At 42.7% G+C, this 27,394-nt stretch overlaps 1 protein-coding gene across 2 annotated transcripts in view; it reads left to right on the forward strand.

Annotated features, from left to right (window-relative positions):
* Positions 1-26,876, forward strand: part of map4k2 (mitogen-activated protein kinase kinase kinase kinase 2) — a 33,459-nt gene extending 6,583 nt beyond the window's left edge. Inside the window, exons 2-32 of one of the 2 annotated variants that reach the window (XM_034557380.1) lie at positions 2,075-2,132; positions 2,900-2,990; positions 3,323-3,387; positions 4,365-4,420; positions 5,043-5,090; positions 5,217-5,259; positions 5,366-5,438; positions 6,641-6,772; positions 6,922-6,984; positions 7,084-7,165; positions 7,706-7,822; positions 7,908-7,986; positions 11,609-11,667; positions 11,765-11,817; positions 13,936-13,974; positions 14,381-14,414; positions 18,085-18,241; positions 19,963-20,138; positions 20,341-20,382; positions 20,812-20,896; positions 21,070-21,149; positions 21,893-21,953; positions 22,027-22,150; positions 22,264-22,328; positions 22,427-22,530; positions 23,533-23,710; positions 23,791-23,859; positions 23,940-24,026; positions 24,102-24,172; positions 24,261-24,316; positions 24,880-26,876. In XM_034557380.1, the coding sequence (XP_034413271.1) occupies positions 2,075-2,132; positions 2,900-2,990; positions 3,323-3,387; positions 4,365-4,420; positions 5,043-5,090; positions 5,217-5,259; positions 5,366-5,438; positions 6,641-6,772; positions 6,922-6,984; positions 7,084-7,165; positions 7,706-7,822; positions 7,908-7,986; positions 11,609-11,667; positions 11,765-11,817; positions 13,936-13,974; positions 14,381-14,414; positions 18,085-18,241; positions 19,963-20,138; positions 20,341-20,382; positions 20,812-20,896; positions 21,070-21,149; positions 21,893-21,953; positions 22,027-22,150; positions 22,264-22,328; positions 22,427-22,530; positions 23,533-23,710; positions 23,791-23,859; positions 23,940-24,026; positions 24,102-24,172; positions 24,261-24,316; positions 24,880-24,967 (2,535 nt within the window). In that variant the 3' untranslated portion in view covers positions 24,968-26,876. The remainder of the gene's footprint in view (positions 1-2,074; positions 2,133-2,899; positions 2,991-3,322; positions 3,388-4,364; positions 4,421-5,042; positions 5,091-5,216; positions 5,260-5,365; positions 5,439-6,640; positions 6,773-6,921; positions 6,985-7,083; positions 7,166-7,705; positions 7,823-7,907; positions 7,987-11,608; positions 11,668-11,764; positions 11,818-13,935; positions 13,975-14,380; positions 14,415-18,084; positions 18,242-19,962; positions 20,139-20,340; positions 20,383-20,811; positions 20,897-21,069; positions 21,150-21,892; positions 21,954-22,026; positions 22,151-22,263; positions 22,329-22,426; positions 22,531-23,532; positions 23,711-23,790; positions 23,860-23,939; positions 24,027-24,101; positions 24,173-24,260; positions 24,317-24,879) is intronic. The other variant, XM_034557381.1, reaches the window with a different exon arrangement.
* Positions 26,877-27,394: the final 518 nt, after the last annotated feature.

The following is a 27,394-nucleotide window of genomic DNA, read 5'->3' on the forward strand; positions in this document are numbered from 1 at the left end:
CGCACCTGTCATCTGACCTGTTTCACAGCAGTTTGAACTGGTTATGCCCCATGCTTTCCATCTCTATTCAATAGGAAATGAGGATGTCTCATTATGAAGAAATTACTAAATGAATAGACTTCATTTAATAGTAGCTCATTCATTTGAGTGCCTGATCAAAGTGTAGTGAAGCTTCCGCTCCAACTTTGTGTGTTACCGCTGTTATTGCAGTCTTGTCTATGTAGAAATCATGTCGGAGACGCTACTATGACTTTAGTCGCAGGAAACCCTGCGGTAGAACAGGAAAGAAAACAGGAAGTGAGTGCAGCGGGCCACAGGTTGCGTTGAGGCGACCTGCTCATCCCATTGGTGGCTGCTTCATTTTGTTGTGGATGCTCAGAGTGAAAAAGCGCTCCATCTGACGTCAGTGCAGTCGCTGAATCGGGACGACTGATGTTCCCAGGAAGAATGGAGGAAGTTGAAAACACAGCATAGCTGCTTGGAAACAACATCCCTCATCACCTCTTACGTAGTACTGTCACGGTCACCGATGTCCCCTAATTGGGTGAACTGGTTCTGGTTGCTTTGCTACTGGACTACCTCCGTATTAAAAACTCGACTTGACTTTGACTGTCCATTTAACACTCGTCCAGCTCCATAAGTTTCAACAAAATAGCAGCCAGGTTTCCTGCTGTGGCTCTTCAGGGATCCCAGCTGATGAATCAAAAACATTTGCTGAATCCCCTGCAATACGCTAGTTGTATCACTCATAAAGCATACGTCTGTAGGAAGTGGTACGGCTCTTTGGCCTGGGGCTGGTCTGTGAGCGCCAGTGGGGAATAGCAATGCTATTGGTATGGATTCAATAGACGGTTCAAGCCAAGGCCAGACGGTAGACTAATTAAGTAAGCTTGTTCTTCATCGAGATGGCAGGCTGATCAGATGTGTACATGCCCAGGTTTTCTTTCCTGGATGGATCTGGCAGAGCTTCAACCACGACATCACATTCTTTATTCGGAAAGTGTTATCTGTGATGGATCAATAGTTCATAAGTAATGCAAATGTTTGTGAAAAAGTGCAGCTTCAAGACTGACAGCCTTCGCTTTCTTAAGAGTGCTTTCATGAGTCTGAGCACGTTCGTAAGTAAAAGTACAAGCGAGCAGGGTCGCCCTTCAATTTGAGGATTGGCGGTTCGATCCCCGGCTACGCTAACCCATGTCGACGTGTCCATGGACAAAACAGTTAACCCCAAATTGCTGCCGTAGCTGTGCCTACGGTGTATGAATGGGGGGATAGTGTCCTGATGGGCAGGTGGCACCTTGCATGGTAGCCGCTCCCATCAGTGTATGAATGGGTGAATGTAGTGTTAAAGCACTTTGAGTGGTTGGAAGGCTAATAAAGAGATATACAAGTACAGTCCATTTAGGCTGTTTTCGTCATAATTACAAAAATACTAAAGTAAAAAAAACTGAATTTAAGACCCTTTACAATATGCAAAATATATGCACCATATCAAAAGAAATATCTGACATTTTGTCGTGGACGTGAGAATCTGTTGAACTGTTGAACTCAATAAATGTGCTCATAATTTCTGTCTGAAAGTCTTGTACTGATGATTACTGCATGGTGGCCTTTGGTTCCTGCAGGGTGTTATCTGAGGGTAACGGTATGTAACGCAGTGGGTCTCTACTGGCGCATAAAGCAGCTTGATGCCAGCGGTGTGCCAGGCTCTCTAAACCACAATGGGGTATGCATATGACGCACATTACACTCTGATCTGCTCAAGGTCCACTGCAGTTACCATGGGCCAGGGAGCGAGCGTTACCTCAACTGACTTGAGAAGGAGGTGGATTTTAGAGAAATGTCAAGTTATGCACGGGGTAAAATCATATTTGCAAAAGAGTACCAATAAGAGCATATACAGTAGGACCTCGCTGTCGGTGACGCCTAACCTGTGTGTGTGTAATATGTGTGGTACATATACATTTTCAACACCCTGCTCTGCTGACAAATAAAGTATGTTCCTAGCTTGACCTCAAAAAGGCAGGTTATAATGTATATGGTTATGTTAATGAGTATGTTCCATCCCTTTCAGGCTCGTAACATCAGGACATCTGAACTGACGGCTATCAAGATTGTCAAGCTCGACCCTGGTATGTTACACATGACACAACATTCTCTTCAATGCTTATTTGTAAAACACATTTGTTATAGGAAGATTTATTTTAAATATTTTAATTAAACTGTGTATGAATAGTGACATTTGGTGAATTAATAATAATATACGTAGATCAATATCAGTCTCATAAGACGGCTTTGGACAAGAACAGGGCAGATTCTATTCAGTTTTAGATATGCATCAATCTTATTATAATTTACTTTACCATTTTACACAGTGTGGCATACAATAAGCCATAATAAGAGTGTTGATACTACACAGTGCATTGTTTATTTACAGGACAGCAATTTTCCAAATTGTCGGACTGTTTTTCAAACACTTTTTTGAGAAAAAAAAAGAAAGAATAGGTTTTAAGTCTATCTTTAAACAATGCTAACGCCCTAACATATACATAGAATTACTGGTCACTGTGATCATTACTTCTGTTTACAGAAACTAATAACACTTTATTTTGGGCTAGTACATGTTTACATGCTTTAATGTATCAAAAAACCCATGACTTTACTCATACTGTCTATCTGAATATACCTGTATTCTGAAATGCTCTGTTTTAGCGCCTGTCTCTTTAAGACCAGTCTGCTCTGATTGGCTTGAAGTGAATGATATTTAAGGCTTGTAAACCAGTTCTCCCACTAGTCTAACCCTACATTTACTGGTCTATAAGTGTCCCTCGAGTAGGAGCTCAGTGCACCAACACACTGTTGTGAGAGAAGACACTGACTAAACTGTCTGTCTGTCCAGGTGATGACATCACGTCCATCCAACAGGAGATTACCATGATGAAGGAGTGCAAGCACAAAAACATCGTGTCCTACTTCGGCAGCTACCACAGGTGCTGTGTGTTTTCTGCCCGTCCACTGCACATGTGTGGAGTTCCTGGGATTGTCGGTGGCATTTGATTTTCATCCACCCCACACTGCTGCTGGATTCCTCTCCCACTGTTTCTAGTTTGATGGTTGGCACAACAACAGCTCGTGAATGATACAATGTGTTAAATAAAGTTTCAGACTCTGAGGGAGTGTTTCCTTCTGATACTGAATGCTTCAATGTCGCCTTTCACAATCCCCGCTAAACTGGAGAAGAAGCACAGCTCATGTCAAACCCCAAGATAAAAGCTGTTCATCATGAGCTGTGTGTGTGTGTGTGTGTGTGTGTGTCTTCCAGGAACACCAAGCTGTGGATCTGCATGGAGTACTGTGGTGGAGGGTCACTGCAGGACATTTACCACGGTATACATACAAATAATTGTTGAGTTCTGAATGTAGGCTTTGTATTACATCCAGTTTGAGTATTATCTGCACTACTCAAAAAGTGCGGCATTACCATTGAAAGAAGAAGTGGAAATGTTCTTTTGTTTCTTACCCAGAGCAGGGTGAAAAAGATCCACACCAATTTCTCAGGGATATTCATGCCATGTGGCACAGTGGGAAGAATAGAAACTCTGACGCGACGATCTAGTTTGAGTTTTGGACGTGTCGGGGACGTCGTGACGGTTTCCTCTCATTACATGTATAGTGTCTTTTAAAAATACACGTTGATTACGTCGTTTTTAGGTGGTTAGACATAAAATACGTTTACGTACACACACTCACGACAACTCGACACATGGCCCTTGGCTCAGCTTCTTCTTCTTGCCGTCCTGGTGTCAAAGAAGAGGACAGACGATGTCTTGCTTCAGTCCAGGTTCTCACGAAAGACTCTGGATCAGATTTATCCAAAGGGGGTCCACAAGGAGACGTGAAGACGGGAAAACAAAATGAAAATGAAAACTGCTGGGCATTAGTAAGCTTTCAAAAGACATTTTATTGACGATTGCAACTGACAAATAATTGTCTTGTGATTTTAGAGACTCCCTGAAACTTTGCAATTGAGGCTTTGTCAATCAAGGGTTAACAGGCTTACAGACATGGGCTTTTGGTCCAACAGGACATTTTCAGGACTATTGGGGTTTCAGAATAAGATTTCTTATCGTTATGCTATGTTAATCGTCTGGACTATATGCAAAGTGATCCTCTCTTTGAGTCATGTTTCCCCAAAATCAGTCAGTAATCACCAGGCACATTTTGAGACATTAGTATAATTACTGTAAAACCGATGTGGAAGCCTAACGAGCTCTGAAAAGCCAGTTATCTATCTTTAGAAATGTAGCCGCAGGCTCTTTCTTGTTCTCCCATCTATGATCCATTAATCAAGCTGTGCTCCTCAGTGACGGGCCCATTAAAGGAGAAGCAGATCGCGTACGTGTGCAGAGAAACCCTCCAGGTAAGGCTCTTTGTGTGAGAGGCAGCTTGTTGCTGTCGCATGGTGGAACCTCTAAAGATAGAGTGACTCATGTGTGCTCTGTCCCAGCCACAGAAGAGCTAAATAGTATTTAACCTCGCCAGACCGCATAAATATACTGTAGAGGTGAATGCTGCTGCAGCAACAACTAGAGCCAGACTATGTAGTCTGTTAGTGAGTGACTTTCTGCTCACTTTAATTGGATGATCAGGTTTGTAGACAACAACAAGATCTGGATTGAAAAAAGAACAACTTGCAAAAATACTTCTCTTAAGCACTCTTAATATATATTATCTAAATAGTCTGATGATTATGAGTGATGACAGAGCAACACAGCCTCTGCACTCTAACTTGATATACAAGCATTCTTGTGTAACTATGACTTTCTTTTTGTTTTCTGTTTCACTTTTCCTTTTCATTCAAGATGTTATTTAGTTTTGCAGTGTTCACTGCGATATGTCATTATAGTATATTATTTCAGTTAAGATCAGGGTCTCTTGGGTTACTCTCGGTTTAGAATGGTTAAACCTGATCTATTAAGATGTGGTTTCTTTAATTAATATTAGAAGATGTGCAGCTCATTTTCATTCTGTGCGTTTCCCAGGGTTTGTATCACCTGCACGAAACTGGCAAAATGCACAGAGACATAAAGGTACAGCAGCTTTTTTTGTTTATCTTTGTCAAGTTGTTACAGTACAGTTATGATCATATATTCTTATACGGGGGGGGGGGGTCTTCATGTGGACACAAGCTTAGATCAGTTGTTTTCTCTCTGCAGGGAGCCAACATCCTTTTGACAGAGAGAGGAGATGTGAAACTGGGTCAGTGGTGATGCACACACACACACACACATTGCCTCACTAACTTTAACATGGTGGATCGTAGCCGCTCGGCTCCAGTGTGACCCGCCTGTCTCTTCTGTTCTAGCTGACTTTGGAGTGGCAGCGGAGATCAGTGCCTCCGTAGCCAAAAGGAAGTCTTTCATAGGAACTCCCTACTGGTAAGTTGGAAGAAGTTTCCTGCCCTCACCTGTCTGCATCAAGTCATTATGAGAGTACTCACCCATTCAATACAAACGTTCCTCTTTTTATTCTCTGGCAATAAAATAATGTACGCAATAGATGGAAACCAAGGGATCCACTTGTATCATGACACAACCTTGGTTACTACATTATCCACAATAAAAATGTTTCTGCGTTATTTTTTTCCAGGTTCACATAATTTGGTACGGAACATAATGATAGAGGTTTTCAGACACCATCCATTTATTTAGTGCTGTTCAGATCATTATGAGATTCCCTGTAGTAAGTGCCACTGTGATATCGTCAGAAAGGGTTGAAACCTGTAAATGTGGAAGATTTAAATTGACGTAAATGTGGTGTTATGACCTCCGGGGTGGACGGAGCACGTTCTTGCCCACTAGACGTTGCGAGTGGCACCAAAGGTTGCTGGGGTAGTGGCGTGGCCATCTCCCCATTCCTCTCTCCTCAGTTGAAGCTCACTCTGCTACAGGGTACTTCTGAGTGAGCCGACAACTCACTGGTGCTCTACCTTGGTTGATGACTGCTTGTCATGACAAGAGGGACGTCACTTTGCATGTATGGTGCAGTTCTTCTTTTGTTTTACACTCTAGAAACAAGTACACACTGGACTGCTATTTCTGTTGTTTGACTGGAGAACACGTCAGTATCATGTCTGCTTTATTAGACTTTATAGATCCCAATGATCACATTTAAGAAGCCTGTGTACAACGTTCAAAAGCTGTATCCAATGTACATTACAATACTCTGGTAATATATTTCTGGTTATTTCTAGACCTTATTAAGGTAGAATTGTGAGGAATTCCACAATGAATCATTTATTTCCATTGTTCAAGAACCATCAAAGAGCCTCACTGTTGTACTGGGTGACATGTTCTTCATTAGCATGAACACACACTGTAGTTCATTTTGAGGCAATCCTACACACACACACACACTGTCCTGCTGCCCAAAATACTCACCAGAGTATTTTTTTATTTACGTTTGCAAAAACATCACAGTGGCCAGCTGTTTTATGAAATTACTGAGAATTCAACATTTTTCAAACTTATCTCAATTAATATGAGAAAGTTAACCTCAGAGGTGGACAACAATAGAACAGCATCAATAAAGGATGTTTTATCTGATGTTCCTCTCCTCCTCTTCTACCCCTTTTGTGCAGGATGGCTCCGGAGGTGGCTGCAGTCGAGAAGAAGGGTGGCTACAACCACCTGTGTGACATCTGGGCCGTCGGCATCACCGCCATCGAGCTGGCGGAGCTCCAGCCGCCCATGTTCGACCTCCACCCGATGAGGTGAGTCGGCTCAGGCAGCTGGAAACAGGCGGGTGCAATGAACCCTTGAGTGATGGGACAGCTTGCTGTGTATTTTATTCCTGGACAGTCACTGCGTGTAAACAATGAAGACATTTTCCACCCCGGTGACATTTCACACAATGTTTCAGAGCTCTGATGTTGATGTCCAAGAGCAACTTCCAGCCTCCAAGACTAAAGGATAAAACCAAATGGTGAGTTTAACTGTCAGCATGTATTGGGACCAATGGTTTTCCAATCTGATCAATATCTTCCTGATGTACAATTGGTTCTGACTCTGTTGCTCTCTGCAGGTCAGCAGGTTTCCAAAGCTTTGTGAAGATGTCTCTCATTAAAAGCCCTCGTAAACGGCCCTCAGCTGAGACGCTGCTGCAGGTTAGTGGTCACCTAAGAAATGCAAGAAGTTCTATTTTAACCCCTTTGAACCCAGAGAAGTTTCATTCACTTCGTGATGATACACGATAAAGTTGACTGAGGTTGCACAGCCGTAATCTTGATCCCTTGATCCCATATTTAAAGGAGCAAAATATGATATTCAGTGCATTAATATAGCAGCAGACTTTGCCATGTAAGAATATTGTATCGCTCAGACTGTCGCCTTGTTGAGAGCCGTTGAGAGGCAATTAAAATGCTGCAAATCTTGTTTTGGGCACCTTTCCGTTGAGCACTATGACATTTTGAATGACTTTACGGACAAGAAAAGAGAGCTTTTAGAAATGTTTTTTTAATCAACAGATGAATCAATCATTGATATAATTGTTAGTTGAAGCCCCAAATCAGAGTGCTGACCCAGAGGTCTGGAACCAACTTAGCAATGTCCTTCCAAAGACTGAAATTCTGACAATTAGGAGGCCAGTCAGTGTAGGTCTGACGCCATCGTGCATGATCTTCTGTCACTGTTCCTTGTTCCTCCAGCATCCGTTCGTGACACAGCTCCTGACCCGCAACCTGGTCATTGAGCTGCTGGACATGGCCAACAACCCTGAGCTCCACACCGGCCACACGCACAGCATGGACGACACCGAGCTGGAGGTCAGTACTGCGGGGAGGTGGCACCGACTTTAAAGCGGCGTAACTATACCGTGACTCCTCAAGCGAATGTCTGATCTGTTGGCAGGTTGGGGAAGTGGCTCCTGACAAGATTCAGTCAGCAGGGAAACGCCTGCCTGTGGAGAGGACCCTGTCTGAAGAACAATGTGAGTGAGCACACACACACACATACATACACACACACACACACACACACACACACACCTACACACACACACTCACACACCTACACACATACACACACATACACACACACACTCCTACACACCTACACACCCACACACACACACACATACACACCTACACACACACATAAATACATACACACACACATACACACCTACACACACACACACACACCTACACACCTACACACTTACACACTTACACACCTACACACACACACACACACACACACACATACACACCTACACACCTACGCACACACACACACACACACCTACACACCTACACACACACACCTACACACCTACACACTTACACACTTACACACCTACACACCCACACACACACACACACACACACACATACACACCTACACACCTACACACACACACACACACACACACACACACACACACACACACACACACACACACACACACACACAACACTCCACACACTTCACTAGCCAGAATGAGTCTCGTCACTCTTCCCATTCATCAACATCTGAATGCCTTCATCAAGCAGAAAGCTTCCTGGCAGCCTCTCCGCTTAGCGCGGACCTGAATGAGGTACCAGCCTGGGTGTAAACATTTAGTTTGAGCTATACTTTAGCTAATGTACTGTTAGCATGCTAGCATACTGAAGTAAGATGGTGAACAATGACAAACATTATATATTATGAGCAGCCAGTCTTTACGGAGCTCGGCATCTTTTGCGTCTAAATACTGTATATAGTCAATATATATCTTAAATATTGCACAGTAATACTTTGTTTCTGACAAACACTGTATGCACGGGTGTCTAAATATACTGAATGTCGGTTGTTCTTGCTGAAGAGTGGCTTCATTGTCCACCAGGACCCCCACTATTCAGTGCTGTAATCTCCATAATGTGAATGAGGACAAAAGCCTCTGTCCGGCTGCTGACGGCTGCTCTTGTCCCGTAACCCGTCCATACATGTGGGACGAAGGCCTCGTCAGAGGATGGCACTGAGAACATGCCAGTGGTGTGTGACAGACAGTGGTACTTCTATGCACTGGGTGCAGTGACTTCATACCGCTGCTGCTGCCAATAGTCTCCTTGTGGCGTAAAGGCTTCTGGTGCGACAGTCTGGCTTCACACTCTGCCCAGTACCAAATCATAGATCAACCTGACCTCAACTTCCCCTACACGCAGTGTGCTATTCATAGAAACTAAAGCTACAAACACATTCAGACCGTGGACCTCAGTCTTAACCAATATAGGCTTTATGTATTTTATATAGGTGAACGTCTTGCACAGCCATTTGTGTGTAGACATTTGACCTTTGAGAGGTTTGGTTTACTACAAAATGGTTTTGGAGAGGAACATGTTTCCCAAAATAAGGTATTGAAACAGTGACGTCTCAGTACCGCGGCAACAGACTGTATTTGCATTATTAAAGCCTTTACATGGCTAGCAACTGTGTGTGGTTGTACTTAACGCTGGCATGATGACATGCTATCGTCGGTTTTTAGCCTTAGCTGCACTTTGTGTGGGAATATCATTAGTTTTGCAGGTATTTGGTCATAAACAAAAGTATTGGGCAGACTTAAATGTTGACACGATGATGGAGCCAAATGAAAAGTTGAGGCATCAGCTGTTAAACGTCAGCCTCAAGGATAAATATGAATGGACCAAATTTCTTGGCAATCCATCCAATAGTTGTTGAGACATTTGACTTCAATCCATAAATTTAAAAAAACGGGTGAGTAGGTTTCATCCTCTGGGAACCATGAATGTCTTCAGATCAAATGTTGTGCCAATACATCGAGCAGATGTTACGATATTTTCAGTGAGAAGTTGGAGAATGACCAAAGTGACCAAAAGCTTCATCCTCTGGGTACCAAGAATAACTGAGATATTTCCCTCTGGACCAAAGTAGTGGACCAACCAACAGACAAAGACACAGCTATGCTGCATAAGCAGCAAGAAACACAAAATAGTAGTGCAACAACAAGGCATCACCATGGTGCAAATAACACCCGTGAAGAGGTTGGGGAGGCTGCTGGCAGCTCGGTTGTGTTGCTGTGTAATACAGCACAGAACGCCCCCCAACTACCAAGCAGCAACAATGGGTCTTTGCCCAAAAAAGGACACATTATGTTCACCGTGATGGAATTTCTATTGCAAGCATGTGTCAAGTCCCTGCAAGTTGATCTTCACACTGTAGTGAAACCACTGAGGAAGGTGGAAAAGAATTCAACGAGTGTCATTTGTAGTAAATGGAGTAAAACATGAACATTGTTGTTGTTGTTTTGTTTGGGCATGACAAACAACATTCTCCATTCCTTTAGTGTGAAGTGTACATTTTACATGTAGAATAAATCAAGACATTTTGCAATCCGTTTCTAAAAGGCAAAGAAAATAACTTTTGGTATCGATTTCTAAACTATAAGGATGGTTGAAGTTTCATATATTGATTTTCAATTCAGTTTATTTTGTATAGCCCAAAAAAATTTACAAATTATCCTCAGAGGGCTTTACAATCTGTACACGTACAACATCCCTGACCTTTGACCTCACATCGAATCAGGAAAAACTCCCCAAAAATAACCTTTGACAGGGAAAAAAGGGAAGAAACCTTCAGGAGAGCAACAGAGGAGGATCCCTCTCCCCAGATGGACAGAAGAATAGATGTCCATGAACAGAGATACAGAGTTACATAAACACAATACATGAATATGATAGAATGTATGAATAATTCGTAGTAGGCATGGACCACGATCCAGACATTCAGAAACATACACCATGGGAAATAACTGAGCCGATACGGCTACTTCCTCTTTCTGGTTCACAAGTTCCCCCATCCTCTGCTTTATGGTTCTCTGCTTTCACAGCAATCTGCTTCTTCCTGTTAACCACACCTCAGTCAAGTCATCACAGAAATCAAAGTATGATACTTACAAACATACTAATACATTACATTACACTTTCACATATATTCGGCACATATACAGTAATTAAAAAAAAGAATGAAATACCTCATAAAATTGTATACACACCTGGAAGAAATCAACCGTGAATACAAAATAAACTTTATGAGTGATTATCTTTAATCAAGACGACCACAAATGTACAAAATGACTTCAAAGAGACACAAAAAACAACTACTAAGACATGTAAAATGAACACAAAGAGACAAACAATTACAATGAGACATAAAATGACTACAAAAAGGGGCACCACAAGCTACTGGCCCTCCCAGACCAAGTCCTGTAGCAGCACACCTCCTGTGCTGTGTGCACTGGATCCAGTTTAACCGGTCCCATTACAGATGTCATTGTACCGCTCTAATGCTGTGCTTGGCTGTTGCATTGGGTCAGGCTGTAGAAGCCAGTCGGACTCAGTACTAGCTCATTATTGACATGAGAGCAGATGTGTGGTTGCGGAGTGCATCCTGTCCATCCGAACTAAAGCTAATGAAAATGAGGGCTCATCGATAGTGCAATAGGCCTGGATCGTGTGGGAGCTCTTTATTGTCCTAATCTGATTAAAAACAAAACCCGTTCTGTGTGAATACTGCTCAACACTCGCCTCATTCTCATCACGTTTTCTTTGCAGTCGACCAGGTGAAGTTTGGGCCTCCACTGAGGAAGGTCACTGAGCCGTATCCTGATTTGGTGAGGCTCTTTTTCTCCAAGGTATATTTGTGACGGATATGTATACTGATGACATACATGAATATGACCATGGACTCTGTCCCCCCCCCCTCTTCAGCAGGGCTCCTATGATGACGACTGGAGTCTGTCTGGAGATGAAGACAACTCACCGTAAGCCTTCTCTCTGTTTCTTTTCTTCACGCTTCTACTTTCATTCTGTATTGGTAATACTATGGTTTTAAGCTGTTGAGATGTCACAGCTGTAAAATATGCCTTCTTTGAGGCAATCAGTAATTCATGTAAGGACAACAATGGATAAACTACTCAAATTCCTCTCTTTTGTCAATAATACACTCTGATCATGTTTTTCAAGTGTCCAATAGTGCCCCTGAATCCAAAGATTTCCTCCCAGCTTGAGAGCTGTGTTGATTTCTAAATGAGATCCCAACAGTGAACTGAGCGTGGATGTTTTAAAGGAGAACTCCACTGATTTTACAACGTACAGTTCAGTTCCAGGTGTTGGGACTTCTACTGCTTATAAGAAAAACGTAGTCTGAAGCCATCAGTGTCTCCAGAGGGAGCTGTGTGAAGTCTGATAAAGTTCAAATAAAGTTTGAAAAGTAAATAAATAAATGATCTTCTGTAGCTGCTCATCTCTGCTATGTTAGCTACGACAGCATAGTACTTTAATCCCTGACCAACCTGGCATCAGGTTGCATTGTGGGTAATGTAGGAGCCAGGTTTTGACAGAAGAAGGAAGAAGAATGAATGAGGGGGAGAGGGCAATATCATTTTTTAAAGGAATAGTTCACCCCAAAACACTGTAATTGTAGCACCCTCCTCCCGAGGTTCTCTGTGCTCCCAGAAAACGTCTTCTATCGAATTATCGTTACAAAGAGCAAAACAATAAAAGCATATCAGTGCATACAGACTTTAATGTGAGTCCAAAGGAAAGAGCGTTTGAAAAACATTCCATTCATTAAAAATCCAAATGCAACAAGTTGTGTTTTTTGTTGCTATTGGTAAGCAAAACATGTCCTGTGAAGGAGTTTATTGTGCGCATAATCCAAAAAGTATTTTAGGAGAACTGAATCTGAATTCTATTACGGACCCCTTTCATCCAGTTGCCATACGTCCAAAACATTCTTTTGGCTTCCGTGTTTTACCAGTAAAAGTCATCAATTCTCTTCCAAACCTGAAACAATATGACATTATTTAATGTTTTCATCATTTTTTAAATTATTTTCTTTGTGTAAAATCGTGTCCCGGGAAGGTGGATGTCATGTGACCTGCAATTCAGACTGCGGCCACTGCATCACAATTGCCAAATTGCTTTTGGGGATTTGGTGGCACTAATGGGCACTATAGAAAGATCAGAGTGTATCTGTCATGACAGAATATGGGATATTTTGTGTTAAACTGATGTATTGTGTTTTGTTATTGAAGGCAGCAGATGCTATAATTCCGAATATTAGATTAGATATTTAGCAATGCTATTAGTGGTAACAAATTTAGAATGAAAAGGATATTTTTTTTAGTTTTGACCATTATCTTTGTAGTTTTGACCATCATTTATCAGTTATATTGACATTGTACTCACCAAAGTAGTTATTGAGATCTGGGAACACTGGTTGGTTGTAAACCTACTATTTATTGAGATAATCCACTGACGCCATCCAGGTCTACGTGTACCCCAGTGAGCACTTCTGTAGTTCACTTCAATCAACCATGTTCCCCCTGGTCACTGTTGTAATGACACCTACCGCTAGATACTACTAGATAGAGTAGCTCAGCTAATTACGATTTAATGAATGATATATCCACACGTGTCACAGCATATTTAATTAAAAGAGTAAAATAACATATGTGTAATACAATTCCTTAATGTTTTTGGGAGCTGTCCTTTTGCTTCCATTGCAACCATTTTTTTTTTAGAACATTTATTTTACAATTTACCACCTTCAGTCACTTTCTAAGAAATGTGTCAGGAAATTGATCCATAGAACTCTTGGCAACTCTTTATAGTATTTATAAAATGTTGTTAAATTACCAAGTACCTACATGAACACAATGTTATTATTACTGATAGAAGTGCTCGTGAAAACTGAGAGAATAAAACAAAAAGTTGTAATAAAGTGGAATTCTCCTTTAGTCTTGCACAGAACATCAGCAGTCTGAGCCTCAGTCCTAATGTCCTCGCACTAGTGGACCTCGGGTACCTCCCCACCTCCCTTTGTTGTGGGCCATTCAGGCCCGTAGTCAGATAAACATCAGGTCTTCCTGTTGCAGGAGCCTGTTGGAATGTGTGGAGCAAGCTCTGCAGCTGAGGTAGGCCACGTCCATCAACTCCTGCCTCTTCTAACAGCAGTGTGCCCCTCATCCCACATGAATTCCCCTGAAATCAACAAAGTTATGATCGTTTTTATGATTTGAATAGTAGCTAATACCAAACATCTTTGACATAATTAGTGGGTTTGTGTTCCTGCTCCACTAATCCCATCCCCAAAAGACATGAACAGGATGTGGATGTGATTCAGCACAAACCCACTGCTCCTCTGCTTTTTGGGCTTTTTGTCTGTTTTTTTGTGGTGTTTTGTCAAGATGTGTGTCTGTGCTGCTGTTACCCCACCCTCAGCATCTTCAGCATCTGCATTTGTTGCCCAGCTTGTTGCCATGACTTACCATGATTATTTTTGGAGCCTGATCAAGACATTGCTCTTCCTTTGTCTTTCAGGAGTTTAACCATTAGAAGGGCGCCATCTACTGATGTGAGTGGTAACTACACAACCATAAACTGATCAAATTGCATACCATAGGTTTGTGTATGCTTACACCTTAAAGAAACACAAATTATACTGGACTACACAAGCGAGAAGACTTGACAGAACAGATCAAATATGTAGTTTAGCTACAAATCTGACAACAGAACACTAATGGTATAGGAAATAAAATATTTCTTCCTTTCTTCAAACGTTCAGTGAATTCTAATATCCCAGATTCCGTCACAGACTCACTACAACACCACTATGATTTGTATGATAAATGGTTTCTCATGCATGAGGACATGAGACATGGAACAAAGGTCCCTGAGAAGAGCCAAACCACAGATGTGTGGTATGTCAGGGCGTCCAAAACAGAGTTTAGCACTGAACACAAAGCTACATTTCAAACTTAAAGAAAAGTATAATCTTCTCCTAAAACACCAGAAAAAGGACTTGGTGCAGCATTAGATTTTGTTGGACCCCCATCAAGGCACTCCCAAGAGACTGCCTGTGGCTCTGTGGATTCCTCACGCCTGGGTCATCTCAGCAGACTGTGGTAACCAGTTACAGACTGGGAACAACAACAGTCACTCATTGTCTTTCTGTTTCTTCACATTTCGGAAAAGGTCTAGAACCAACTGGCTCATTGCTGCAAGTTACACCAACGGCTAGTATAGACTGACACTGCGTTAATATACTTTGGTAATAAACTATATTATTTATCTACCAAATTACCACAGTTGCACCCTGTGCTCAATTTAGCTAGTCAGCTAGCGAGCTGACTTGCTAGCTACACACGGCTAGCTAAAAAGATCATGCTAGGAATATAGCGTCTTGTTACTGTCGTCCGTCACTTTGTGCATATTTCTAGTAAAAAACATACTATTTACTTCATGTAATGCTTCACTCAATTATATTTAATGTGTTATTGTGTGTGGCTAATGAATGAAGTGCTGAAGGCTAAAGTACTCATAGTGATGAAGGTAAGCTTGTAAAAACCTTGTATTTATGTTTATTCACACATTGGTGAATAAATTCAGTTTTAGGTTCACTTTGTTCTCTAATAGCAACTTTTATGCTACTCCAAAATAATCCTGACATCTCAGTTTTACATTTTCCTGGTTGAAATTTCTAACTTCCGACTTCCAGTATTTCACTTCTGTCCTCCACACACTACTGTCAACACGCACTACTGTCAACACGCACTACTGTCAACACACACTACTGTCAACACGCACTACTGTCCTCCACACACTACTGTCAACACGCACTTCTGTCCTCCACACACTACTGTCAACACGCACTACTGTCCTCCACGCACTACTGTCCTCCCCACACTACTGTCAACACGCACTACTGTCCTCCACGCACTACTGTCAACACGCACTACTGTCCTCCACACACTACTGTCAACACGCACTTCTGTCCTCCACACACTACTGTCAACACGCACTACTGTCAACACGCACTACTGTCAACACACACTACTGTCAACACGCACTACTGTCAACACGCACTACTGTCAACACGCACTTCTGTCCTCCACACACTACTGTCAACACGCACTACTGTCAACACACACTACTGTCCTCCACACACTACTGTCAACACGCACTTCTGTCCTCCACACACTACTGTCAACACGCACTACTGTCAACACGCACTACTGTCCTCCACACACTACTGTCAACACACACTTCTGTCCTCCACACACTACTGTCAACACGCACTTCTGTCCTCCACACACTACTGTCAACACGCACTACTGTCAACACGCACTACTGTCAACACACACTACTGTCAACACGCACTACTGTCAACACACACTACTGTCAACACGCACTACTGTCAACACGCACTACTGTCAACACACACTACTGTCAACACACACTACTGTCAACACGCACTACTGTCAACACACACTACTGTCAACACGCACTTCTGTCCTCCACACACTACTGTCAACACGCACTTCTGTCCTCCACACACTACTGTCAACACGCACTACTGTCCTCCACACACTACTGTCAACACGCACTACTGTCAACACACACTACTGTCAACACACACTTCTGTCCTCCACACACTACTGTCAACACGCACTACTGTCCTCCACACACTACTGTCAACACGCACTACTGTCAACACACACTACTGTCAACACACACTTCTGTCCTCCACACACTACTGTCAACACGCACTACTGTCAACACACACTACTGTCAACACGCACTACTGTCAACACACACTACTGTCAACACGCACTACTGTCAACACACACTACTGTCAACACGCACTACTGTCCTCCACACACTACTGTCAACACGCACTACTGTCAACACACACTACTGTCAACACGCACTACTGTCCTCCACACACTACTGTCAACACACACTACTGTCAACACACACTACTGTCAACACGCACTTCTGTCCTCCACACACTACTGTCAACACGCACTTCTGTCCTCCACACACTACTGTCAACACGCACTTCTGTCCTCCACACACTACTGTCAACACGCACTACTGTCCTCCACACACTACTGTCAACACGCACTACTGTCAACACACACTTCTGTCCTCCACACACTACTGTCAACACACACTTCTGTCCTCCACACACTACTGTCAACACGCACTACTGTCAACACACACTACTGTCAACACACACTTCTGTCCTCCACACACTACTGTCAACACACACTACTGTCCTCCACACACTACTGTCAACACACACTACTGTCAACACGCACTACTGTCAACACACACTTCTGTCCTCCACACACTACTGTCAACACACACTTCTGTCCTCCACACACTACTGTCAACACGCACTACTGTCCTCCACACACTACTGTCAACACACACTACTGTCAACACACACTACTGTCAACACGCACTACTGTCAACACACACTTCTGTCCTCCACACACTACTGTCAACACACACTTCTGTCCTCCACACACTACTGTCCTCCACTACTGTCCTCCACACACTGTCTTTCACACACTATTGTCAACACACACTTCTGTCCTCCACACACTACTGTCAACACACACTTCTGTCCTCCACACACTACTGTCAACACGCACTACTGTCAACACACACTACTGTCCTCCACACACTATTGTCCTCCACTACTGTCCTCCACACACTGTCTTTCACACACTACTGTCCTCCACACACTACTGAATTATTTACACAAACCTGATCTATTTCCTGGGGTAAAAAACGACTAAATCATTATTTAGTACACAGGTAAGCTGAACATAAAAAATAAAAAAACTAATAACAAATATCAATAATATACATTCCAATAATATATGAATAATACATTTCCTAGAGATTCTCTCTGCAGTGTTGGAGTCACGGAACAACTGATATATATATATATATATATATATATATATATATATATATATTGACGATGCCATCACTGAAGCTATAATTTTTTAATGTACAAAAAGAGCATATATTTCATTAATAAACTTTTTCAGGATTGAGATCAATGTAAGAAGTTGAGGTGGATCTGCTGCTACAGCCACACCTGTCAATATGACAACATGGTACACACTTTCTGATTAGTATGCAGTATGCAATTGGCTGATGGTTGGACAACATGTTGACCCCATTAGCCCTTCAGAGTGATTCATGTCTTTGCTGATGTTTTTCAGGGAGCTAGGAAGAGTGGTTTATTCAGTCCGTCCACAGCATCGCTGCCAGCCTTCAGCTCCTTAACTCCCAACACAGAGGACAGTGACCCGACGCTGAGACCCAGCTGCACACTGGGCCCCGACGCTGCTGTCCCCGCTGACCCCAACTCCACAACAGGTACAACAGGTACAACACGTAGACACTAGACACTCCAAAGCTGCTTTGCGGTTGGATGGATGTTAGCTGTTTGTTTGACTTTATCTAAGGCTGTGCGTGACCTGCAGCACCAAACACCCACATTAAGGCAAGTGTGAGGTCCCAATGTCGAAGAGTTGTATTTAAATAAGGCGACTATGGGTCAGTGGTTAGCATGTCCGTCTTTCAATCAGGGGGGGATTGGGGGTTCAATCCCCACCATAGTCGATGTGTCCTTGAGCAAGACACTTAACCCTGAATTGTTCCCTGTAGCTGTTCTACAGTGTATGAATATAATTTGATTGAAAAAAAGGGAAGAAACCTTCAGGAGAGCAACAGAGGAGGATCCCTCTCCCCGGATGGACAGATAAATAGATGTCATGTGTACAGAATGAACAGAGTTACAGAGTTACATAAACACATTACATGAATATGACAATGTATGAATGGAACTCCAATCCATGAAACAGAAGGAGGTAGTGAGGAGGGGGGGCGGGGCATCAGCAGGGCCAACGCGGGAAGCCGGCTCACCAGGCATCAGACACCTCCAGGTCCAATGGACCCTATGAGACGTGAAGTCACAACGACTCCGGGAAGGAAGCAGAGCTAATAGATAAAGGTCTATAGGAATACACGGCTCCACAGAGCTGTGACTCTCTGTCAGCCTGGCTACAGTGCTAAAGAGAACCCTGGGGTTGTTCTTATTTTTCTCTATTACTGATGAGTAATAGGCTGCTCTGGCATTACGGAGAGCCTTTTTATATGTTTTAAGACTATCTCTCCAAACTAAGCGTGATTCTTCCAGATTGGTGGAACGCCATATGCTTTCGAGCTTTCGTGAAGTTTGCTTTAGGTCGCGGGTCTGAGGGTTATACCAGGGAGCAAACCTCCTTTGCCTCACTGTCTTTTTCTTCAGAGGGGCTATCGAGTCTAGTGTCATTCTCAGTGAGCCTGTAGCACTATCGACAAGATGATCAATCTGGGACGGACTAAAGTTAGCACAGGAGTCCTCCAGCACATTAAGACTGATACATGTCTGATAGGTCACTATCACCAAACGAGGTAACAAAATGGTAATGAAGCCAATGGTCTACTGTCTGTGGCGACCATCCCGGTAAATTTTAGAAGCATTGCACAGAAAGGAAGTGTGATCTCAAAACACATCTGCATTTGCCGCTTATCGCCGTAGATGCAAACAAAAGGAACAAACGGAGATCTTTGAGATTGTAACTTTACTGAGTCTTCAACCAGCTCTGTAATGACGTTGCCATTACCAATATCACTTAAAGTGATACCAATAGAGTACTTAATCTGATACTTTTTCTTCTTCTTCATTTGATATCCTTCATGTGAGTTGAAGCTGTCTGTGTCCCACTGGCTAGCTAATCGCAGCCACTTTGCACTGCGCTCATACAAGAGTTAATGCTAATAATGGCGCGGTGTGGAGTCGGGACAGCCCGCGGTGTGGTGTCGGGACGGTGTTGCAGAAGTTTAGCGATCTCCATATTGAGAGCCGTGTGTGGGTAGTCAATCCCGGCTGCATGGGTTGTAGCTTGTTCCGGGAGTGGGCCAATCGCACGTTGCATTACATGAAAGAACGCTTGTGATTGGCTATTAGCAAAAGCAGACAAATATAAATTACTTCTAAAAGTATTGCTTCCAGATACCCAGCTGTGAAACTTAGACTTCTCCTGTTTGACAAGTGTTGGCCAGGTGCTCGGCCACACAGGACATCAGACAGCGCTGCAGCGGCCCATGCCTGCAGGGGGCGGACACTGCAGCGGCAGAGAAGAAGAAAGTGGCCACCGTTTGCTCTCCGAAAAGAGAGACGCCACTTTCACCCGAATGGAGCACGCTGAGGAAAAAGAGCGAGGACGCTGTGAGTTGAAGCCGAACATCTGTCTCTCATATCAGTGGGAAACATAAATGAGCTTGTGTGATTTGCTAACATAATAACTTCCTAATGTCTGTCTAATGGTGACAAATCATGCAACCACACAAGATGTTGACTTGTAATGCATCTGATGTACAGTTGTTATCATCCCTTTTGTTTTGTTATGTGTAACCTTTGACATTTCTAGAGGGCTGATTGTCATGGACTTCCTCCTACCCCTCAAGTCCATGTAAGTGTGAAATCTAACAGCATGTGACCTACGATAAAAGCTGACCAATGGCAACGCCCTGACAACTAACACGTTAAGCTTCCTCCCATGGCATGGTTCAAGCTGCACTAGGAACTGAATCCAGCTGATGTTTTTTTTTTCCGCTGCACCATTCCATCACATATTTGTGGGTGTCTCTTGCTTCAGTCTATACGCATGCCCACATGCATTTGGTATCTTTGGAAACCTCTGCGCTCAGTTGATGCTTGCTGTTGTTTGGAGGCGCCAATGTGTTAAGTAGCCTAGTGCAACCTTAAACACATTACATAATATTGTTATTGTAATAATCATACATGCCACTTTTGTTAGAATGGAGGTCCTTTCAAAATTGAAGGGTCACTTTAACCATGTCAGGCCAATGGTGATTCAATTGCTGTGCTGATTCTGTAGATGGGAGCCTGTTTCTCCAAGGTCTTCAATGGTTGTCCTCTTCAAATCCACTGTGCCGTCACATGGGTTCTACCCAAGACGAGAGGTAGGACAATAATGTCTCTTAATGACCCGAGTCTCCAGTAACAGTAAAGTCGGCTTTGCTTGATATGTCATCAGCTGGAACAATATCAATGCTCCACATTTACATTCTGGTCTCTTTGTGTTGTGATGCAGGAAACAATATTTTCCCTTTTAACAAACACTTTCCCATCTCAGATCAGTACCTTATTCTTGGGGCAGAGGAGGGCATCTACACACTGAACCTGAATGAACTTCATGAGGACACGCTAGAGAAGGTAGGAAAGGGGCGGGACGTGTATTTACCATTGTTTTACCATCCTTTCTGCTGGGTCGAGTTATCAGGGAGTCCTATTGGGGTACTGTGGACATATTGGGTCATTTCTATAAGCCATCAGAGTGTAGAGGCCAGTCCCAAACCGGACGGTACCTGTCGTGACCAGGGTTCACACAAATATTGACAAATGATGTTCAGGTTTAGGTTCGGCCAACCTGACACAGTGCTTCGCTTTCTTTTTAGTGAAAATATAGTGTGTTGGGCTACTTGGGTTTGTTGTTTACATTTTTGTTGATGTGGTTCTGTTGGCTTCCAGTGCAGACTGGGTTGGTTTGCAGCCGAGTATGAGGTGAGAATGCCAACACTTCCAAGTCTGAGGCCATAGTACTGTCAGAACATGGTGGTTTGGGAGTGAGCTGATGCCTCAAGTAGGGCCGGCCCATAATATATTGTTGGATAAATCATATTGTGATGAAATCCGTAATCCAGGTATCGTGATACAAAATTAAGTTTGTTTCATACAGACTGACTGAATTACCAGAAATTATCTTCTTATATATATATATATATATATATATATATATATATATATATATATATATATATATATATATATATATAAGAAGATAGTGTTGTTTCTGGTAATTCTAGTTATATAGTCTATAGTTATAGAGATATGAAATGACCTATATTATGATTGAAGGAATTGAAAGAGATTGCTCTGTGTTGTCTTTCCTCCCACAGCTGCTGCCTCAGCGATGCACATGGCTGTATGTTATGAACAACGTGCTGATGTCCGTATCAGGTAACAGATCTCTTCACATGGGACGTGGTGTTGCTGCACGTTATCTGCTGCTCACAAAGTATCCGCCCCACAGGGAAGTCCTCCCAGCTTTACTCCCACAGTCTGGCTGCTCTGTTTGAACAGAGAGGACACCTGCAGAAGAAACACGGCAGTCTGTCGCTCAGCACCAGCCGCTTCACCGAGCGGATCAGCTCCAGGTGGGACAGGGCATGAGTGGTACAGCTGTTGTTGGAACAGTGTCCTTCTTGACACTTCCACTCGGTGGCATCAAAGTACGAAGTTTTCACTGAACTGCATGTTCTCTCTCAAGCCACAGAAAGTTTGCCACGTCTGTGAAGATCCCCGACACTAAAGGCTGCAGGAGATGTAGTTTAGGTAGGTGAAGCCGCCTTCACTCTGCATGCTCTGTGTGTTTGTCCAGCGATGACAACAACAGACTCACCACCTTTCCTCTCTCTCTCTCGCTCTCTCAGCACGAAACCCGTACACAGACAGCACATTTCTATGTGGCGCGGTTCCGTCTGGCCTGGTTCTTCTTCTGTGGTATGAGCCTCTGCAGAAGTTCATGCACCTAAAGGTTTGTACATGCACCTTAAGTGAAATAGTGCTTTATCTATTTCTCTGACGGGGCTTCAACCACACAATCACAAAATCACACAAACATAATATACACATACACACTATTAAACTATCTTTTTAATAGTGTGTATGTGTATATTATGTTTGTGTGATGTTTGGAGCTACTTGGATCCTGAATTTCCCTTTGGGGATCAATAAAGTACTTATCTATCTATCTATCTATCTATCTATCTATCTATCTATCTATCTATCTATCTATCTATCAACCTGCACTGCAATGTTTAAAACATTCAGGAAATGAACATAATCAACAGGATATGAAGAGGTTAGAGTGTTGACATGTCAAAGACGTCTATGTAGTGTGTTGCAGAAGTATCTACTGAAATGAGCACGCTAAGCAGCTTGCCTCAGCCCGTCCTGTACAGGCAGCAACCTCCGGTCCTGCAGAGTGAAGCCGATGCGGAAGTGTCTTAACACTTTCATTCTCTCTCCTGACCACCAGGGGGCGACTCCTCTGGTTGTATAGAAGTATATGCTTCATGTGTTAAAGCTGCATTCTCTTTCCTGACCACCAGGGGGCGACTCCTCTGGTTGTATAGAAGTCTATGCTTCATGTGTTAAAGCTGCATTCTCTCTCCTGACCACCAGGGGGCGACTCCTCTGGTTGTATAGAAGTCTATATAAAATGACTCTACTTCTCTTGATTTATTCCCTCATTAAACATTGTAAACATGAGTTTATGGTCTCAATCTCTACTTTCACATCCACTTATTATACACAGTATGTGGCCTGACCATGTTAACATGGAAACTCCTTTCTCCTTCCTGGTCCAATGAATTTTCATGCACGGCTGGTGTGAATTGATTCCTGGTAAAACATTGACTACGTGTCCCGTCGTGTAACACATACCTGGCTTCATCCAAACCCTAAATGGATCCCATTCTCAGTACCACGTAAACTGACTCCTCCTCTTTTGTGTTGCCATGTGTTTGCCCTGCAGCACATCGCCATGAGGCTGCCGGACTCTCTGCCCATATTTGAGCTGCTGGTATTGGTGTCGGACGAGTTCCCTCAGCTGTGCGTCGGGGTGAGGGACTTTAGCAATGGGAAGCAGCCAATCAGCCAACAGCTCAAGTTTGATATTATAGAGCTGAACAGCACGCCTATCTCAGCACCAGGTAGGACGGCCTGTTTCTTCCTCTGGCCGCTTCTAGAGCCCGTCTTTAAGCTTCGACTCAACTCTCTTGTTGGTCTGCAGATAGCGGAGCACTCGGGGCGGTGCAGGTGACCCAAATGGACAGAGACACTGTTCTCATCGCATTAGAACGTAAGTAATCTCAACACATGTTCCAAATCCTCCAGCCGTCTTTCATGCCGACTCCTAACATGCCGCATCTTGACGGACAGAAACTGTGAAGATAGTGAACCTGCGAGGACTTCCATCCAAAGAGCTGGCCGCCGAGATGGTCTTCGACTTCCCCATCGAAGCTCTAGGTAGAAAACAATGGTGTGATAAACAGTGAGGGATGTTTCCCGCTGACAGTTGAGTGACACGACGTGTTCTATCAGTCTGCTTACAGGACAGCGTGCTGGCTTTCTGGAAGCACGGCCTCAAGGGGAGGAGTTTCCATTCCAATGAGGTGATTAGCGTCGTGCCGGGTTAGGAGCTGATGTTGTGTGTTTGGCATACGTGCAATGTTTCTCGACACATTTAATTTTTATTTGCAGGTGACGCAAGAAATTACAGATCAGAGTCGAGCATTCCGAGTCTTGGGAACAAACAGGTACATTTTCTGACACTACACTTTACTTCTTCACTGATGAAACAATACTAATAGGAGATAAGCTCAAATTAAAACAATCTAAAAGAGTAGCATCCCTGTGATGGTAGCGGAATGAATAGCAGTAGAAGGTTATAAGTAGTAGTATTAATGATAATAGTAGTTGCAACGTTAGTAGTCTTGATAATAGTAGTACTGGCGGTAGTCGTATTAAAAATAATGGCAGTGTTTGCAGAATGAATATTATTGCTAGTAGTAGAGGTGGTTCTTGTGAACGCAATGTCTCAGGAATGCCTCCAAAAACAAGTGTCTAAAAGGATAAAGTTATGACATTTTCAACAGACATGGATGTAACTTGACTGGCTATACGACTGCTTGGTGGTAATTCTATCTCATTGAGAAATGTCACGTTATTTTCTCTTTTAAAAATATCATTGTAAGATGTATTTATTTATAGTGCCCTTAAGTCCCAGATTCAGATACTGTGTGCCAGCATAGGCTAACGTATTGGGCCAGCTCTGCGTTTCTGCTCTTGTGTTTGAGTGTCGCACCGTGACTTTGCACAGGGACATCATCCTTCAGAGCACACCAACAGACGAGCCCTCCGCCCTCAGCAACCTGTACATCCTGACCGGACATGAGAGCAGCTACTGAGAGAGAGAAACGGCACCACTTCTTCAAAAGGCACTCTGGAGAGAAATGCAGATCTCTTCCATAACCCAGTGGTGGAAAAAAACCCAAGCTGCAGCCGACCCCAGCACCGACTCGCTGAGTGACAAATGTCAGTCTGGAGGTCCGTTGCCCGTCCAGACTCAAACTGCCAGCTGTTTGGCGACACATGTACAAGAGAGACTTGTTTCTAACTCTTACGTCTGCTGATTAAAGCTGCAAAAGAATAAGATTTTCATGTCAAAACAAATGTCTTCCCAGCTTAAATCCCAGTGAGACTGCTGCAGGGAGCCCAGTTCCACTCCTGGTCTACTGCACTCCGATGGTAGACAAATGTGCACATAATATCTGTGACAGCACAACACCCTTTCTGAACTGTTGTTTTGAAGCTTTTGTTTACCGCTTGCTGCTGTCTTTGTCAGTCACTGGAACCAGGACATTTAGTCAAATGGGTGTGATAGGCTAAGACTGTCTGTCCATCAATCACATGAATGCCCTCAAAGTGATGATATTTCTCATAAAAGCCACAAAGATGCTCGGTAAAGGAAGTGAAAGAAAACTGTTTTCCATTGGTTGAACTGCAGCTTCACCACTCCATAGGGGGGTCGCCCTATATGCACACTGGTCTCCACACAATAATGCTGTGTAGTTACCGCAATTAACACTTTCACTTCAACTCAACTAACAGTGAAAGTCAGATTTTTCAGAAAGCTCTGAATGTATCTAAGTTGGCGCTAAATGATACAGAAGACAAAGTTTGGGGCTCGTTGAAAAGTTGTCTAATAACATGAATGCTCCAAAGTTGTAAACACGTAAATCTTTCACACCATCCATCCCATGTTACCTGAACGCAGCATACAGTATATGTAATTGAGCTACTATTGGTGATTAGGGCCACATGTGAAAAGTTAATCTGACTTTAAAATGGGTTACCCTTCTATCTAGTGAGTTTGCCATTTGGTACTGCCGTCCTCAGTGTATAGTGGGAACTATTATACAGTGGACTAAATGTATCCCACAATGCATCATGAACAGTAGTGGGCACAGACACTATATATACCATTATGCATGGTCTTTGATGAAGGAAGAATGTCGAGATGAAAGAAAGCGGCACGACTGAGACAAATCCACGAGTAGTGACACATCAGAACACAAACATCCACAAAGCATTTTGTATTTATTAAATATGCTTATTTCTCCAGTTTTGATTGACATCTGGAGGGCACACACTTAGCTTTTTCCGTTCTTACCTTTCACAATAAAAGCCTGAGACAAACACACTGCATCACTGCCTACCAAGAGGCAACTCAACAAAAAACGGTTAGATTGTTTTTTTTCTCACAAAAGTTCAAGGTCTGTATTGGATATGGATGGTCCACCAGCAGTTCAATTGTGCGACAGCAGTGACATAACTAACAGTGCAGAGAAAATGACCCAAGTACCATCATCTCAGGAATGGAGGTCAAAGGTCAAGGTAACTCTCATCCGTCCCATTCTTGTGATGTCTCTGGAGCGCCTGGCACAAACATCCACCTGGACTCCAGGATGAACTGATTATAATTTGAGGTCAAACTCACTGACTTCTCAAAACATATTTTTGGCCAACTGTGTCCCTCCTCCATCTGCTTTATTATTAATTCAACCTCAACATAGGCTGAATGCACGTTTGATTCCATGAGGTTCCATAGAAACTGAATGCAATTAAAGTGTACTTCTACTAGACTAAAATGTAAATTCCACTACATTAGAGTTTTGTATGTAATTATATGTTATTTATGGAAAGGAAACTGTACAAGTAAAACTCACCTTTCCCTGAGAGATACTTGAAAGACATAATATACATATGACTGTTTGGTTTTTAGGTTGTTTTTATTGTCATTGTGTATACATTTTAAGTATATAACATACATATATATATATATATATATATATATATATATATATATATATATATATATATATATATATATATATATATATATGTATAGCAATACAGTATGCCTTCACACTATGGAAGGGTTGTAATATGCTCAATAAAGATTTTAATATCCTTTCAAGCTGAAGCAGATGTTTCATTGTTGTTACAACGATGTACTTGTAGCCTTAACAGAGGTTTACTCAGCTGTCATGCCCAAAAATGTATTTTCCATTTCCTAACAGGAAAAAAACCTAGGATATTTTATTTTATCTGTGTGCTTGACAACTGTTTAATTACACGTAAGAATATCTTTATTACAGCCTTTGTAAAAGTAATATTTAACAAAAAATATAACTCAAGTATATGTGAAGCCACAAGTAAAAAATCTATTCTACTTAAAAACTTGGATTCTTACATGTCTGCAAGGAACTGTGAAGTTGTGGGCCCAGAGCTGTTAGTAAAAAGATGAAATTCACTTTTTTTTTCATTGAATA

This window comes from Cyclopterus lumpus, chromosome 18 (assembly GCF_009769545.1).
Source record: "Cyclopterus lumpus isolate fCycLum1 chromosome 18, fCycLum1.pri, whole genome shotgun sequence".
Lineage (NCBI taxonomy): Eukaryota > Metazoa > Chordata > Actinopteri > Perciformes > Cyclopteridae > Cyclopterus > Cyclopterus lumpus.